Genomic DNA, 18,547 nt, shown 5'->3' with positions numbered 1-18,547 from the left:
GTCCTTGAGTGGTCCAGCCAGAGCCCGGACTTGAACCCGATCGAACATCTCTGGAGAGACCTAACAAAAGCTGTGCAGCAACGCACCCCATCCAACCTGACAGAGCTTCAGAGGATCTGCAGAGAAGAATGGGAGAAACTCCCCAAATACAGGTGTGCCAAGCTTGTAGCGTCATACCCAAGAAGACTTGAGGCTGTAATCGCTTCCAAAGATGTTTCAACAAAGTACTGAGTAAGGGTCTGAATACTTATGTCATTGTGATATTTCATTCTTTAATTTTTTTAAATAAATATAAAAAAAAACTTTTTTCCTTTGTCATTATGGGGAATTGTGCGTAGATTGATGAGGGAAAAACTATTTAATCAATTTTAGAATAAGGCTGTAATGTAACAAAATGTGGAAAACGTAAAGGTGTCTGAATACTTTCCGAATGCACTATAGTAAAGTACTAGAAAGTTAAACTCAATGTAAGTGAATCTATATAGAACACTGGAGTCATTACCTGTTGGTGAGGGTGCAGATCAGTACTCTGGTGTGTGGCTGCCGTACCAGCTCTTTGGCTGCTGTAGCAAGCGTGAAGGTTTTCCCAGTTCCAAACGGTCCATAAATGAGGAGTGGTGCCACACCACTTCCATCTGAGTCCCCTACGATGAAATCAATGGCTGCATGCTGCTTTGCATTGAGTTTGGGATATTCAATTTCATTAACAGGGACAATGCAGTTCCTGAAGTCTGGCAACACTCTCTCTGTGTCTGGAAGGACATCTATGGCTTTGTGCATCTCACAGAACTTCAGACAATTCAGGTGGAACTGGACCTCCATTACATATGTTTCGTTTCTTTGGAGCTTCAGATCAGAGCAGCATCTTTTAGACAGCTGCAAGTGCATTTTATTCTCACTTGTGGCATCTCGGAGGATGATGGCTTCGTAGACCTTATGACTTTGATTATCTGAAGATACTGGTGCTATGAGAGCTGACTGGACGCTTCGCCTAAGCACCCAACCCTCTGGGCTGTCTGGGGTTAGAGTATAAGGGACTGAGACGGCACAGAATAGTTCCCCTAGAGGAGCCATCTTCATTCCAAACTGAGGGTCGTCTAGGGTCACAGACAAGGTGATGGTCCCTCGAACATTGAGTCTAAAACCCGAAAGAAAATGAAGAGACTTAAACCATGTTCACATCTAACATTAGGAGAGACGAGATAAAACTAGACACATCAAAAAGACAAGACGCGTGGTTGAGACTGTTTCCACAGTAAAATTGACACTATACAATGACATGATAAAACTTTGAAATAAATTTGCTACTTTTCTAGCAAGCGAGTATAATGTAACACAAGCAGCCACTTGCTCACCAGAGACAGGGCATACTCTGAGTTGAGAGCAGGGTTTCCGTTAGCCGGTAATAACCAGATTTTGATTTTTTTAAATGTAAAAGCAGATAAATAAAATTAGGGGAAGGAGAATAAAGAATTACATTGCGAAGTCATGCTTTTTAGCCTATTCATTGATGGAAATACCAGTCGATGGAAATACATTTGACTGGTCATGCTTATAGGTCTATAGGTTAATTAACATAATTTCATGGAAAAATGTAATTGCCGTGTGTGGACAGTAGCCTATGTTCATTTTGGATCTTACTTATCACACAGGTACTGCATACAGAGCCTTTGAGTGGAAAATATGTCAGATAGTGCAAGAGCTGCTGCTGCAGCATTTTATGGTGCTTGACACTGGGAACTTTGAAAAATACGAGGTCAAATCATAACGTCAGTGATCTTCAGGTCGGAGCACTAGAAAGAGGCCAGAATTCCCGAGTTGGAAGACCGTTCAAATAGATTTTTCCCAGTCGGAGATAGTGTTTTTCCCAGTTGCCTTGAATGCACTGAAGTCATAAGTCGAGATTTACGAATTCCCAGTTATTTTGAACGCGGCATCAAACAGCAATGTAAGGCATGCTTCATCAGCGCGTCACTCTCTACTTTGCAATGAGCTGGAGGCAGTATGCATTTTGAAAACATATAGCCTACTTTATTGTTTGGAACCTGAACGTTGTAATATATTGAACAAAAATATAAACGCAACATGTAAAGAGCTGATCCCATGTTTCATGAGCTGAAATGAAAGATCCTGGAATTGTTCCATACGCACAAAAAGCTTATTTCTCTCAAATGTTGTGCACAACTTTGTTTATGCTCCTGTTAGTGAGCATGTCTCCTTTGCCAAGATAATCCATCCACCTGACGGGTGTGGCATATCAAGAAGCTGATTAAACAGCATGATCATTACTGATAGAAGAATTTGAATGTTTAACCTGTTGGGGATAGGGGGCAGTATTTGCACGGCCGGATAAAAAACGTACCCGATTTAATCTGGTTACTACTCCTGCCCAGTAACTAGAATATGCATACAATTGTTTGATTTGGATAGAAAACACTCCAAAGTTTCTAAAACTGTTTGAATGGTGTCTGTGAGTATAACAGAACTCATTTGGCAGGCCAAAACCTGAGAAGATTCCAAACAGGAAGCGCCCTCTCTGACCATTTCTTGGCCTTCTTTGTTATCTCTATCCAAAACAAAGGATCTCTGCTGTAACGTGACATTTTCTAAGGCTCCCATAGGCTCTCAGAAGGCGCCAGAACGTTGAATGATGACTTTGCAGCCCATGGCTGAAAAACAGTAGCGCATTTGGTAAGTGGTCGATCTGAGAACAATGAGACGGGTGCGCGCGTGCACGAGACGACTCCATTTTCAACTTTGAGTCTTTGAACGAAAACAGGGTTTCCCGGTCGGAATATTATCGCTATTTTACGAGAAAAATCGCATAAAAATTGATTTTAAACAGCGTTTGACATGCTTCCAAATACGTTAATGGAATATTTAGACATTTTTTGTCACGATACGCGCCGGGCACGTCACCCTTCGTTACCCTTCGGATAGTGTCTTGAACGCACGAACAAAACGCCGCTATTTGGATATAACTATGGATTATTTGGAACCAAACCAATATTTGTTATTGAAGTAGAAGTCCTGGGAGTGCATTCTGACGAAGAACAGCAAAGGTAATCAAATTTTTCTTATAGTAAATCTGAGTTTGGTGAGTACCAAACTTGGTGGGTGTCAAAATAGCTAGCCTGTGATGGCCGGGCTATCTACTCAGAATATTGCAAAATGTGCTTTCACCGAAAGCTGGCTGTTGACTAGGGTGGGACGCAAACGTCCCACCTAGCCCAGAGAGGTTAAAGGTAAGGACTAAAGTATTCCACCCAAAATTGTATAACTGTGTGAAATGTGTTAGACTCATAAGAATATAATCTGAGAATGTGTGTGGTATGGTCCTGCCGTACATACCTACACGTACGCTACGGTCACAAGACGCAGGCCTCCTAATTGTCCCTAGAATTTCTAAGCAAACGGCTGGAGGTAGGGCTTTCTCCTATAGAGCTCCATTTTTATGGAATGGTCTGCCTACCCATGTGAGAGACGCAGACTCAGTCTCAACCTTTAAGTCTTTACTGAAGACTTATCTTTTCAGTAGGTCCTATGATTAAGTATAGTCTGGCCCAGGAGTGTGAAGGTGAACGGAAAGGCTGGAGCAACGAACCGCCCTTGCTGTCTCTGCCTTGCCGGTTCCCCTCTCTCCACTGGGATTCTCTGCCTCTAACCCTTTTTACAGGGGCTGAGTCACTGGCTTACTGGTGTTCTTCCATGCCGTCCATGGGAGGGGTGCGTCACTTGAGTGGGTTGAGTCACTGACGTGGTCTTCCTGTCTGGGTTAGCGCCACCCCCCCCCTTGGGTTGTGCCGTGGCGAAGATCTTTGTGGGCTATACTCGGCCTTGTCTTAGGACGGTAAGTTGGTGGTTGGAGACATCCCTCTAGTGGTGTGGGGGCTGTGCTTTGGCAAAGTGGGTGGGGTTATATCCTGCCTGTTTGGCCCTGTCCGGAGGTATCATCGGATGGGGCCACAGTGTCTTCTGATCCCTCCTGTCTCAGCCTCCAGTATTTATGCTGCAGTAGTTTATGTGTCGGGGGGCTAGAGTCAGTCTGTTACATCTGGAGTATTTTTCTTGTCTTATCCGGTGTCCTGTGTGAATTTAAATATGCTCTCTCTAATTCTCTCTTTCTCTCTTTCTTTCTTTCTCTCGGAGGACCTGAGCCCTAGGACCATGCCTCAGGACTACCTGGCATGATGACTCCTTGCTGTCCCCAGTCCACCTGGCCGTGCTGCTGCTCCAGTTTCAACTGTCCTGCCTGCGGCTATGGAACCCTGACCTGTTCACCGGACGTGCTACCTGTCCCCGACCTGCTGTTCTCAACTCTCTAGAGACAGCAGGAGCAGTAGAGATACTCTCAAAGATCGGCTATGAAAAAGCCAACTGACACTTACTCTTGAGTTGCTGACTTGTTGCACCCTCGACAACTACTATGATTATTATTATTTGACCATGCTGGTCATTTATGAACATTTTAACATCTTGACCATGTTCTGTTATAATATCCACCCGGCACAGCCAGAAGAGGACTGGCCACCCCTCATAGCCTGGTTCCTCTCTAGGTTTCTTCCTAGGTTTTGGCCTTTCTAGGGAGTTTTTCCTAAGGAGTTTTTCCTAGCCACCGTGCTTCTTTCACATGCATTGCTTGCTGTTTGGGGTTTTAGGCTGGGTTTCTGTACAGCACTTTGAGATATCAGCTGATGTACGAAGGTACATTTGATTTGATTTTTGATTTGATTTGTGTAGCTCTGTTAGAATTCTAGAACTAGGGCATTATATTATTTTGTAGATATGCAAGCAGGGTGCAGCTGCAAAACAGATAACAGAAAACCATTAGAGGTTTTCCAACCAAGGGGCCCCCAACGGGGGAGGAGAAGTGAAAGACTTGAAGAATGTGACAAGATCGATAGTTCTTTCTCTATTCTGAGGTCAGTGGAAAAAAACGGTTTGTTTGAACAGGGAGTAGCCTAAGATAAGAATTTGTGTGTGTATAAAAGCTCTCTGAATAAAGAATTGACCTATTGCAGACTGAGACTTTGTCTATTTCTTCAAACTGGAGTTTTACAGCCTTCAGGAATTAGACAGATATATAAAATAGTTCAGTTAGAACATTGAAATAGAAATTCTCGTGACAATTACACAGGTGCACCTTGTGCTGGGAAAAATGTGCAGTTTTGTTACACAATACAATGCAACCGATTTCTCAAGTTTTAAGGGAGCATGCAATTGGTATGCTGACTGCAGGAATGTCCACCAGAGCGGCTGCCGGAGAATTGAATGTTAAAACTATCAGAACCCATTTCGGGAAGCTCATCTGCGTGCTGGTTGTCGTCACCAGGGTCTTGACCTGACTGCAGTTCAGTGTCGTAACCAACTTCAGTGGGCAAATGCTCACCTTTGATGGCCACTGGTATGTTGCAGAAGTGTGCTCTTCATGGATGAATCCCGGTTTCAACTGTACCAGGCAGATCTGTTTTCTGATGTCAACATTGTGAACAGAGTGCCGAATGGTGGCGGTGGGGTTATGGTATTGTCAGGCATAAACTACGGACAATGATCACAATTGCATTTTATCGATGGTAATTTGAGATCCTGAGGCCTATTGTCATGCCATTCATCTGCCGCTATCACCTCATGTTTCAGCATGATAATGCAGGAACCCATGTTGCAAGGATCTGTACACAATTCCTGGTAGCTGAAAATGTCCCAGTTATTTTATGGCCTGCATACTCCGATGCTGTTGGAAGTGGTGTTGGAGGGCCAGTAGGAGGCACCCTTTCCTCTGGTCCCCAAAAAATAATATCCCAATACCCCAGGGAAATGACTGGGGACGTGGCTCTGTGTAGGGCGCTGTCATTTGGGCTGGGACGTTAAATGGGTGTCCTGACTATCTGTGGTCACTGAAGATCCCATGGCACTTATCGTAGGGGTGTTAACACCCTGGTGTCCTGGCTAAATTCTCAATCTTGCCCTCATATGGTCACCTAATCATCCCTAGCTTACATTTGGCTCATTCATCCCCCTGTAGCTATTTCCCAGGTCGTTGCTGTAAATTACAATGTGTTCTCAGTCAACTTACCTGGTCAAATAAATGGTGGTCGGTCCCACGAGATACTGACTGGTTTTCTGATCCACACCCCTACTTTTTTTAAAGGTATCTGTGAGCAACAGATGCACATCTGTATTCCCAGTCATGTGAAATCCATAGATTGGGGCTTAATGAATTTATTTCAATCGACTGATTTCCTTATATGAACTGTAACTCAGTAAAATCTTTGAAATTGTTGCATTTTGTTTATATTTTTGTTCAATGTACATATTATGAGGCATGTCTCACCTTACTTCAAAGTAGCCATTAGATTTAGTCTCTTTCAACATTTCTAACAGATTGTGTGCAGAGCCCTTCTGACAACTATTTTCCCCATAATTGCATTATGGTGCGAACATTCGCACTTAGCCTACTGCCTTGTGTGCATTGCTATGCTTATAATGTGAAGAAATAATAGTTTATCAACCTTTCAAGCTAAATGTTCTTATCTGTTGCATCACTCATTGGTTTTAAAGTTGTTTTTTTGTAGCCTAGGCCTACTGGTTTTATGAATTTGTGGGACAGTCCAAGTGTATTTGGAATATGCCATTTCTTTCTCGACAACCTGACCAATAGAATAGGTAGCCTAAACCTTTCTACTATAGTAGATTGACACAGGCTAGTGATTTTGCTGTGCGTTACTCATCTTGTTGGCTGAGGAAAAGTACATGTGGACATCTATTCTAACATGTACAAAGTGCACATCAGAATTCAGTAAGAAGAGCCCCACATCGCTCTATCTTCGACTTGAATGTTCTGTTAATATAAATGAACATATTCTAAATGTGATTTCTGTCATTCTGAGCACTGTGGGTGGACACCCTAATCAGGTTACGCACCTAATGCATGGGTCTAGTAAATTTCTCAAATGTCTGGGCAATTAAAATGTTGGCGGTCAAATGTCCAGCACCACATGTTCCTAACGGAAACCCTGGTTGAGAGAAATTTGAGCACCTTAGGCTTACTAACTGGAGCTTCAGATCAAGCAAACTTTGTTTGAAAACTGCATTAAACCATCTAGCCTTGTCTCTGCTGTTAGATGTGAACCGGACTTTAGAGGTTGTTTTTTTATGTGTATTTATAATAGTATTGGAGACAAAGCCATGAAAAAGTTACTGGTGTTATTACCTTGAAACTACCTGATCTTCTGCCTGCTCCTCTGTGTACAGGAAGCTGTGCATTTTCTTTTTGTAGTTCTGGTGATTCATGGCCGTGTTGCTGTCATCAAGTGGTTTAAACTGCAAGCTAATCTGAGGGGGCTTGTACTCCTTCAGAAGCTCTTCCTGTACTTCTGTCTTGTCCATGCATGGGACGATGACCCTGTTCCCCCGATGCCAGTGTTCCAGATTCTGGGATGGGCGGCCAAAATCCTCAGGTGGCTCCTCGAGGTTAGGGGATGGCTGCTGTCTGACTTTAACTTTGAGTTTCTGTAGGAGGACTGGCCTCATGTCGAAGTCAAACACCAACCACTGTTCATAAAGACCCGGGTTGTTGGATTTGAAGGACACAGTGATGTCATAGGTCATGTCTGAGTTACATAACTGTTCACCAGTGGAGTAAGTGCAGGGTTCAGGACTGTTTTCATCCAGGGAGAAAGAGGCTCCAGGTTCCTGTTTCAGTAATGCTACATGTGCAAGTAGTCTCTGTGAAGACACAGGCAAAATGCACAGGTGACCAATGACATTAAATAAACAATGAAAGTGGAGACATCACAAACAGCAAAATGTAAACTTAGCTGGAGCCACCCCACTGGGCACACACTGGTTGAATCAACGTTGTTTCCATGTAATGTCAATGAAATCTCGGATTTAATTGACGTTTGTGCCCTGTGGGACCTCATTATTATTAGAGGCATGACGCAACGTTAGAGTAGATAGCTTAAAGTGGAACAACAGCGTTTTAACTACTTTGCCAATATGAAAAAGACAATCACAATATCAGTCAAAAATGTACAATTCCCAGTTAATGCTACAAAACCAACTTCATAAGAGGTTTTACAAATAGGTTCTATTTGACTCAAAATTCAATGACCTACAGTAAGGTATTGTTGGCAGAATAGATAGATGCAGTTCAACGCATGATTAATATAATTCACCAATATTTTTCTTTCTATTCCAAAAATGTTTGCTATCAGGTTGTAAATCACAGCTGGCCTGGTACATTGTTTGCTGCCTCCACCCATTCGGGATGCACTTTTTCAGTTTCAATGACTCAATATTTTGGACAAAAACAGACAAATGTAACTAAGGCTGGGAATGTCAATACAATCAAACTTGCAAGGGCAATGATCACAAGTCAGGAATAATGTGGCTAATAGGCTAGCGTATCTATTTATGTAGATTTTTATTTAGAAAGCTAAAAACTTGGTGTCTAACATTAGTTAGCTAGCTAGCTGCTGGGAGGATTGGAGGAGTTGGTGAGTGCGACTTTTTCCCCTCATCGTTTTTCAGTGGCTACAGCTAGAGATGTGTCATTTTGCTAGCTATAAGTAAATGTTAATCACTTTGCTAGCTAGCTAGCTATGCTGAACTTGAAGACTGTTATCCAGTTAGCCAGAGTGAATTTACGAACACAAAATACATGCTATCTACTCCGATTTCAGAGCACTCTTGTCTGAGTGTCCCAGATCACAGAATAACGGATGAATTTACAAATGCGCAACACCCGCTGAATATGACCGGTGTCAGTAAACGTTGACAAAAAAGTTTGAACATTTTTTCCCAGCAGCACAGTTAGTCACTAATGTTCTCGATAACATGTAATAGCCTAACCAGCTCAGCTAGGGCTAGTAAAATGGTCAGAGTGAGGTGTTTTCTAATGTGTGTCTGGAAGTAGCTAGAAAGCTAGCCAACTTTAGCCAGTTAGCTTGGGTGCTTGACTGCCATTGTGAGGAACACTCGGATCAACCCTACTCCTTGGCCAGAGCATCTAGTGTCAATAGTGCAGTGTATGCTTTGAGAGCGAAACACTCTGAATTTACGAACCGACAATCTGACAATGCTCTGAATTTACGAATGACCCAGAGCACACTCTGGCACACTGAAGGTAATTTACAAACACACCCTTAGTTGTCAATCAAATCTATTTTGCATCGATCAAATGGGCGGGCAGGCAAGTTCCCATTCAGTGGTCAAAACGTGGGTTGGCACAAGCATGCATTGGCAGGCAAGCTGCAGAAGGATGATCAGGCTACTAGTCCCCATCATTTATCAGTGTAATTCTGATGGCCAACTTGCTGAAAAAGTTTGAGATTTTAACTCATCTTGCTCTGGCTAGCATTAGTTGTTGATCTTGTTGTTGTTGTTGATGTGCATAAATGAGGGAGAGAGAGTTTACCTTTCATTGTTGTTTGATCAAAGTTCCCAAATGTAAGAGGACTCCTGTGGCATTTACATATTTGCAGAAATCCATTCAGGTGCCTTTTGTCGTGTTTGGCAAATGCGTTCTAATGATCTAAAGTTTCGCTGTTGCTACAACCTGTAAACACCTGGGCAGGTAGCCTAGTGGTTAGAGCATTGGACTAGTAAACGAAAGTTTGCAAGATTGAATCCCCGAGCTGACAAGGTAAAAATCTGTCGTACTGCCCCTGAACAAGGCAGTTAACCCACTGTTCCTAGGCCGTCATTGAAGATAAGAATTTGTTCTTAACTGACTTGTCTAGTTAAATAAAGGTAAAATAAAAAAATAAAAACACACAGTCCACTTCAAAGTCAATGTTGGAAGGCCCGTGTGGCAAATGGCTTATTTGCATAAAGCTCTACTGTAGCTCTGATTGGCTATGGCGCACCATTCTGTGTAGACTCAGGTCCTGGATGAGACAGATGTTTTAATTAGGTTTTATTCACTGCAGTGTCTCTTAATTGACAAGTGCACGTCCGTTTTCCCACTCTCTATTGTTATAGAATTTTCACAAATGCCTCACTTTACGTCATTGCCAAACAATCTGTGAAAATGACCATATCTAAGTGCTCGCTTGTCAGAAAATGTAAAAAAAAAGGTGTAATATTCTTCCTGGGGGTGTATATTAACAGATTTTAATACAATTTCATGTTACTAAAAGGCTGTCAGTTCTATTTTAAGAGTGGAGGAGCAATACCTAACATAAATGTAAATAAATATAAATAACCCTTGCTTGGGGAAAAACAATACATTTTTTGTTTTGTGCAAGAAATGTGCTTTATAAATAAAAATAGCATTATCACTTCAGCCATTTGATAAAACAGATAGAAGAATGAGTCCACTTCAAATCAGAGGTGGGACCTTCAAAGTTTAGTGGAGGGAATATAGGCCTACTCTGTTTCTCGGAGCCCAAGCAGATAGCAACAAAGGACTAAAAAAGTGGAAACAGCTGCGGGTAACAACTGGCCTTGAATCTTAGACTTGCAACAGTACACAGATTGAGGAGAACCACACATTGGGAAGAAACTGTAAGAGCACAGTGTATTCACAAACATGAGCAAGAAGTCTGTTAACAGTGTATTTGAGGCATTCCTCATGAAACCAGGACAAAGAAATACCATGATTTTGGGGATTTCACAACATTTTATCCCTAGAATGGTCCTGTTGAGGAAAGATTGTTGACATACACTCAGTGGCCAGTTTATTATGTACACCCATCTAGTACTGAGTCAAACTCCCTTTTGCCTCCAGAACAGCTTGACTTCTTCAGGGCATGGAAACATTGCTCAATTGGTATCAAGGGACCAGGAAACATTCCCCCCGCCATTAGACCAGCATTACCAGCCTGTACCATTGATACCAGGCAGGATGGGGCCATGGACTCATGCTGCTTACACCAAATCCTGACTCTGCCATCAGATGGTCACAGAGGTAAATGTTAGGACTCTCGTGAAGAAGAATTGATAGCAGTGACAAACGTATTTCTACAATAGAATTTGATCTTGAGCTGTATATGTGTCCTCACTGCCCTTTCCCACCTGGACAAAAGGAACACCTATGTGAGAATGCTGTTCATTGACTACAGTTCAGTATTCAACACCATAGTACCCACAAAGCTCATCACATAGACCCTGTGACTATACACCTCCCTCTGCAACTGGATCCTTGACTTCCTGACGGGCTGCCCCCAGGTGACCAAGATCCCAGAAATCTTTCATACACACAGTGTAACCAATCACTACTCTGGCTGACACTTAACTCAAAAGGCTATTTTGAAGGGGATGTGCTTTTTTACTGATTGTCTTTCTCACTCAAACAACCACATGGAGTGGTGTAATAGTGCCTGGAGAAGTGGGTATACTCAAATTTTGCCCAACATTTACCAAATGGCCGGTCCCGCCGAAGGAAAGGCACCCTGTGTGAAAAGAATCTGTGAGAAACCGGGACATACACTCTTAATGACCTAAAATGATAAATCCCATATTGGTCTTTCACAGTCAGGTCAAGCTTTACTGTGAAAGTAGGCTAATAATAGGCCTACTATTGAAACAGATAAATGAGGCTGTCAACTCAGATATGCACAGGTTTCAGATTTTTCAAATTTTCCAATTTGCTCCTAAAGTCACACTTTTGTAAGAGAAAAACAACAAAATTGGATGTTCTAAGTACATAAGAATGCTTAAACCACTTAAACCACCACTTTTGAGGTCTAGGGTAGTTACCCTTTAATTTTTAGGGTAGTTACCCTTTAATTGATGTGCACAGGCACCTAGCACAGTTGTTTGGCTAGCGGTGTTTGTTGCACATGAGACGGAATTTGCTAAACAAATGGCCACTGGAGTGATGCAAATAATCATGATATCATTCTTCCAGGTAGGCATAGGCTTTCCATCTACCAGAAGGTTAGGCCTATTTGTACTTAAACTCAGCAAAAAAAAGAAATGTCCTCTCACTGTCAACTGCATTTATTTTCAGCAAACTAAAGGTGTAATTATTTGTATGAACATAACAAGATTCAACAACTGAGGCATAAACTGAACAAGTTCCACAGACATGTGACTAACAGAATTGAATAATGTGTCCCTGAACAAAGAGGGGGGAGGGGGTCAAAATCAAAAGTAACAGTCAATATCTGGTGTGGCCACCAGCTGCATTAAGTACTGCAGTGCATCTCCTCCTCATGGACTGCACCAGATTTGCCTGTTCTTGCTGTGAGATGTTACCCCACTCTTCCACCAAGGCACCTGCAAGTTCCCGGACATTTCTGGGGGGAACAGTCCTAGCCCTCACCCTCCGATCCAACAGGTCCCAGACGTGCTCAATGGGATTGAGATCTTGGCTCTTTGCTGGCCATGGCAGAACACTGACATTCCTGTCTTGCAGGAAATCACGCACAGAACGAGCAGTATGGCTGGTGGCATTGTCTTGCTGGAGGGTCATGTCAGGATGAGGGTACCACATGGGGGGTACCACGTGAGGGAAGAGGATGTCTTCCCTGTAACGCACAGCGTTGAGATTGCCTGCAATGACAACAAGCTCAGTCCGATGATGCTGTGCCACACCGCCCCAGACCATGACGGTCCCTCCACCTCCAAATCGATCCCGCTCCAGAGTACAGGGCTCGGTGTAACGCTCAATTCTTTGACGATAAATACGAATCCGATTGAGACAAAACCGCTTTCCACCTGGGTTTGTCTAACTCCATCAAGGATAAACTGGCCTCTTGGGAACTGTGTGAGGACCTTGAGTCCCTGATAACGCTGGCAATTAGGATGGACAACTGCCTCCGAGAATGTTTTTTGTTGTTAACACCACCCCAGTATCCTGGTTTCCTGAGCACCCTAAGCCCCCCGAACCCAGCATTGAGGAGCCCATAAAGCTGGGACTGCGGAGGTCTCGGCCATCTCCGTGCTACATGCCCAGAACTGACGGAAATGCCAGGGCTTGCCAGGACAAGGGGAGACCCTGACGAGCTGTGCAGTTACCTCCCGGCTACACAGTCACTGTCTGTCACTACCCGTAACCCTCCACTGGGATAACTGTCAGAACCAGATTCAAGCCTTCATGGCCGCATATAATTGAATTGATCAGGACTTTGCCAGAGAATTACAAATCCCCTGCGTGAAGTGTCCCATCCCTCTGCAGATTGGCTCCGGTCAGGTGGCTCTGGTCAAGTGGAATTGGCTCAGGTCATTGGTTCCGGTCAGGTGGAATATCAGACCAAGCCCATTCTATTGCAGGTTGAGGTGAACCACTCAGAGACTTAGTTTAATTTTGATTGCTGCTCCAGAGAACACCCTTATCCTAGTGTACCCCTGACTAGCGCAACATAACCCACTATTCTCCTGGTCCATGGGACACCTACTAGACTGGGGTAAGGACTGCCAGACTTAATGTCTAAGACCCCCACCAAGAGCCTTGCCGTGTCCTCCTGCATCCACTGAAGATCAAGACTTTTCCGCTCTCCCTCCTGAATACTTTGACCTCGGAGAGGCAAGCCGCCACCCCATCGTCCATATGTCTGTGCCATAGAACTCCTACCCGGCTCCACACCTCCCCGGGGCCGTCTGTACTCCCTCTCGGCCCCTGAAGCAACAGGCATGGACTATTACATCCGGGAGTCGCTGGAGGCAGGTTTCATTCTTCCCTCTACATCCCCAGATGACACTGATATGTTGAATCGGTATGTCTTTATTTACCTCGATGACATCCTGATCTTCTCCAAAACCATTCCGGAACACATTCTGCACGTCTGCCAAGTCCTGAGACACCTCCGTCAGAGCCAATTATATGTCAAGATAGTGTGAGTTCCACGTATCCAAAGTTTCCTTCCTGGGTCACATTATCTCTACCGCAGGCATCCAAATAGACCCCATAAAGGTTGAGGCGGTTGCCGACTGGCCCCGCCCCACCTCACTCAAGCAGATCCAGCAGTTCCTCAGGTTTGCCAATTTTTATAGCCATTTTATATGCAACTTTGGTGCACTGGTAGCGCCTCTCACGTTTTTGCTGGACTCCCGAGGCTGACAGGGCATTCACGGAGTTCAAGGGACGTTTCACCTCTGGACCCATACATACTTGTTCATCCTGATCATACATGTCCCTTTGTGGTAGAGGTGGACACCTTGGGCACTGGAGCAGGGGCGGTCCTTTCACAGCAGAACAAGGAGGACAAGAAACTGCACCCATTCGCCTTTCTCTCCAAGTAGTTCTCTCCAGATGAATGTAACTACAATGTAGGCAACCGGGAGCTCTTGGCAGTTAAGTGGGCCCTTGATGGGTGGAGACACTGGTTGGAGGGGGTACCTCATCCTTTCGTGTTCTGGATGGACCATAAGAACTTGGTCTCCATTCAAGAAGCCAAGAGTTTGAAAGCTCGCCAGGCTAGGTGGGCTCTGTTTTTAAACAGGTTCAATTTCACACTAGCCTATCGCCCAGGATCCAAGAATCAGAAATCAGACGCCCTGTCCCGCCAACACGATGTCTTTAACTTCTTTGGGATAGGGGGCGGTATTTTGACATCCGGATGAAAAGCGTGCCCAAAGTAAACTGCCTGCTACTCAGGCCCAGAAGCTATGATATGCATATAATTGGTAGATTTGGATAGAAAACACTCTAAGGTTTCTAAAACTGTTAAAATAATGTCTGTGAGTATAACAGAACTGAAATGGCAGGCGAAACCCCGAGGACAAACCATCCCCCCCCAAAGAAATTCATCCTACCACTGATTTCAATGGCTGGCACTTTTATAATAGGGCGAAATCGTGCCCGATTTGCAGTTCCTAGGGCTTCCACTAGATGTCAACAGTCTTTAGAAAGAGTTTCAGGCTGGTTTTTTGAAAAATGTGTAGTTTTTCTAGGTGGCTCCTATTTTGGCTGTAGTGTTTCCAATTGCGTGAATGAGAGCGCGTTCTTTGGTATTTTTCTCCGGTAAAGACAATAACGATTCTCCATCTTAAATTGTATCATTTATTTGTGTATTAGGGTACCTAAGGTTTGATTATAAACGTTGATTGACTTGTTTGGATAAGTTTATTGGTAACATTTGGGATTCATTTTGTATGCATTTTGAAGGAGGGAAACCGAGTGTATTATTGACTGAAGCGCACCAGCTAAACTGAGTTTTTATGGATATAAAGAAGGACTTTATCGAACAAAAGGACCGTTTGTAATGTAACTGGGACCTTTTCGAGTGCCAACAGAAGAAGATCTTCAAAGGTAAGGCATATATTATATCGCTATTTCTGACTTTCGTGTCGCACCTCCCTGGTTGAAAATGATTTGTTATGCATTTGTGTGCTGGGTGCTGTCCTCAGATAATCGCATGGTTTGCTTTCGCCGTAAAGCCTTTTTGAAATCTGACACGGAGGCTGGATTAACAACAAGTTAATCTTTATTTTGATGTATTGCACTTGAGATTTCATGAAAGTTTAATATTTATAGTAATTTAATTTGAATTTGGCGCTCTGCAATTTCACCGGAAGTTGTCGAAATGCAAGCATCCCACTTATCCGCAAGAAGTTAACAAGGAGAGGGACTCCGAGCACATCATCCCCAGCTCCAGCATTGTGGCTCCTGTGATATGGAGTATTGAGACCACGGTCCGACAAGCCCAGACCCGAGAACCTGACCCCTGCAGGGGACCCACTAACAGACTTTACGTTCCGCGATCAGGCCGTTCCTGAGTACTACAATGTGGACACTCCTTTAAATCAACTGGGCATCCAGGGGTTAATCGGACACTGGAGTTCCTGAGGTGGAAATTCTGGTAGCCCAACATGATTGAGGATGTGAGATCCTTTGTTGTGGCCTGTTCCACCCGTGCTCAAAGCAAGTCCTCACTGCAACCTCCTGGGTTTCTCCAACCTCTGCCCATCCCTAGCCGGCCCTGGTCCCACCTGTTCGTAGACTTTATCACAGGGTTACCTCCATCCCAAAGGCTTACCACTATCCTGGTGGTCGTTGATCGGTTTTCCAAGGCAGCCCATTTCATTGCCTTACCAAAGTTGCCCTCAGCGATGGAGACCTCATGATTACCCATGTCTTTTGACCACACGAACTTCCCCAAGATATTGTCTTTAATCGTGGACCCCAGTTCATTGCAAGGTATTGGAAAGCCTTCTGCTCCCTGTTGGGAGCGTCGGTGAGTCTCTCCTCGGGATTCCACCCACAGTTGAATGGGCAAACAGAGCGGGCCAACCAGGAGCTGGAGAAGATCCAGCGATATACAAATTATCTTAATTATTTATTTACTAAATAACTAAACAAATCACAGAAATACATAAACAGTATGGTTATTGGTTACTAACACAATGCATTGATAAGTCCCTAGTGGGCTAAACCGGTATGACGGCTTGGTAAACAATGGAAAGGGGTGAGGACAGATAAAAAGTGGGAAAGACAAAATGGATTCATTACACACACAGTTGCTAATTATATTATTTGAAATGCTAATCCTTTGCACATGAACGGCCGCTCATTCGAAAATAATTGCAATGTATATGTTTACGCCCGTATGTCGTTGTTGTCTTCTATGTTGGAATCGCCGGTCCGTCTCCTGGAGAGTCAGTTCATCAGCGAGTCTCTGGTTAACTTCCCCAGAAGTCACAATGTCTTTCATAGTTGTCACATTCTCAGTGGCTCTGTATAGTGTCTGTTGTAATGGATACGTCAGGCGTACAGATGGTCATTGCATGGAATAGATGCTTCCGCAGTTGTCAGTATTCTCGTACTAGATTTACGTCATTTCCAACTGCAGACTAGTAATTCTACGTCTAGGATTTGCTCTTATTCTGTGGTGATCGATAGTCTGAGTTTCACCATTTCCAGCCGTGTGGCCAACACTACACGCGGTCTTGTCTCCTGGGCCTATAGAGTTGAAGTTCTTAACCATTTTAACATGTAGCGTCAGCTCCATATTTTCTGGTCTGATGGCCTATAGAATTGTAGCCATTCCAATGTGGGGACTGTCCCGGCATTCTCTGGTTTAATGTACATTTTGTAGGAAGTGGATTTTATACTCTGTGGAAGAAGAGGCGGTTCTATGACACCTAATGTATTGTCTGGGCTCACTGTAGTGTGGCCACTGACTAGTTAAACTTGAAATGAAAATCCATACTCTTATTTAGAAGGCTAACATCACATTTCATCTTTTCACAAATCATTTCATATGTAATCATATATTTTACACAACCATCAGATGTAAACCCCATAATTTGAAGGTGTACACAACCAGAGATACAGTAATGGCCTGTCTTTCATAAGGTCACCACATTTTGTATTTAACTAGGCAAGTCTGTTAAGAACAAATTCTTATTTACAATGACAGCCTAGGAACAGAGGGTTAACTGCCTTGTTCAGGGGCAGAATGACAGATGTTTACCTTGTCAGCTTGGGGATTCAATCTAGCAACCTTTTGGTTACTGGCCCAACGCTCTAACCACTAAGCTACCTGCCGCCCCAAATGAAACAACTTTGACAGGATTGTTCTGTAAATACCCATGGACCATTCCCACATTCTCAAAAATATCAATATTGTGTAATTATTCAAACTCTTGATTGTCCAACTGTCTCTCTGTGTTCTACAATTTACATTCCATTCTCGAACACTACAGAGCATAGAGGCAGCGTATTTTATGACCGCCATAACAGCAGACTTCCCGCTCTCCCCCTCTACTAGAGAGAGCACACTGTAGAGCGGACCCACTGTAACCTGATGCTTCAGATCATCACAGGAGTGTTATGACACTGCTCACAGGGAAAGTAAACCAATGTGTTATTTAGCAACATAGAATACATTACTTACCTCTGTTTTGATCTGGAAGTTCCATTTTAATTTGGCATCAGTCTTCACACACTCCACACACAAATCCTCATCAAAAGTGACACTCACGTCATCAACTTGTTCTGAAATCTGTAAAATGAAGTCATAGTTAGTTTGTTGCTTGGGGATAATTAAAATGTTATAGTAAACCATGTTGGATAATACTGTATGTACAGTAGTAAGTAGAATATCTAAGCGATCGTTGCACAGGAGGACAATGTCTTACGATGTATTAGAATCATATAAAATGCATTATACCAGTTGGCCTTAAGTAAAGTATTGGCTATTTGATCAGTTCTCTGTTTAATAGTAACTATTCAGAAACCTGCAATGCTAAAATAATTATGTGCAGTAGTTCCTGCAAAATGTTGTTTTTTAATGCCACTACTGCTTTGTTCTTTTTCACACAATAAGCATTAATTATTAGCCTCACTTGGTTTACTCAAATGCAGGTTTGATTGAATCTCTTGATTGAATGTGCTCCTCATCTGAACTATGATGACTTACAATTTGCACTTCATTGCTGCTCTGTCTGTACTCCTCTAAGAGATGTTCCCTGTAGGACATGAGGCCTTGAGCCTTCATGTTGCGCCTTATCAGCTTGTCCTCTTCGGCTCGCATTAGCCACTCTTCAAACTCCTCCACAGAGTGAGCTTTCATGCAGTTGGTGCCATATTCACATATGTCAGGCCTAAGACGAAATGGCAGTGCAAACTATAATGAGACGCTAGAGGCACAATCTG

At 43.4% G+C, this 18,547-nt stretch overlaps 1 protein-coding gene across 1 annotated transcript in view; it reads right to left on the bottom strand.

Moving 5' to 3' along the window:
- The window catches only part of LOC106565269 (3'-5' exoribonuclease HELZ2), a 41,583-nt gene that overhangs the window by 16,884 nt on the left and 6,152 nt on the right, over window positions 1–18,547 (bottom strand). Inside the window, exons 3-6 of the mRNA XM_082959555.1 lie at window positions 18,312–18,495; window positions 17,787–17,894; window positions 7,211–7,725; window positions 503–1,138 (exon numbers count right to left, since the gene is read on the bottom strand). Coding sequence (XP_082815681.1) covers window positions 503–1,138; window positions 7,211–7,725; window positions 17,787–17,894; window positions 18,312–18,495 — 1,443 coding nt within the window. The remainder of the gene's footprint in view (window positions 1–502; window positions 1,139–7,210; window positions 7,726–17,786; window positions 17,895–18,311; window positions 18,496–18,547) is intronic.

This window comes from Salmo salar, chromosome 12, assembly GCF_965601325.2.
Source record: "Salmo salar chromosome 12, fSalSal1, whole genome shotgun sequence".
In the NCBI taxonomy this organism is placed as follows: domain Eukaryota; kingdom Metazoa; phylum Chordata; class Actinopteri; order Salmoniformes; family Salmonidae; genus Salmo; species Salmo salar.
Note: the sequence above shows the minus strand (reverse complement) of the source record. Positions and strands in the feature narration are given on the sequence as shown.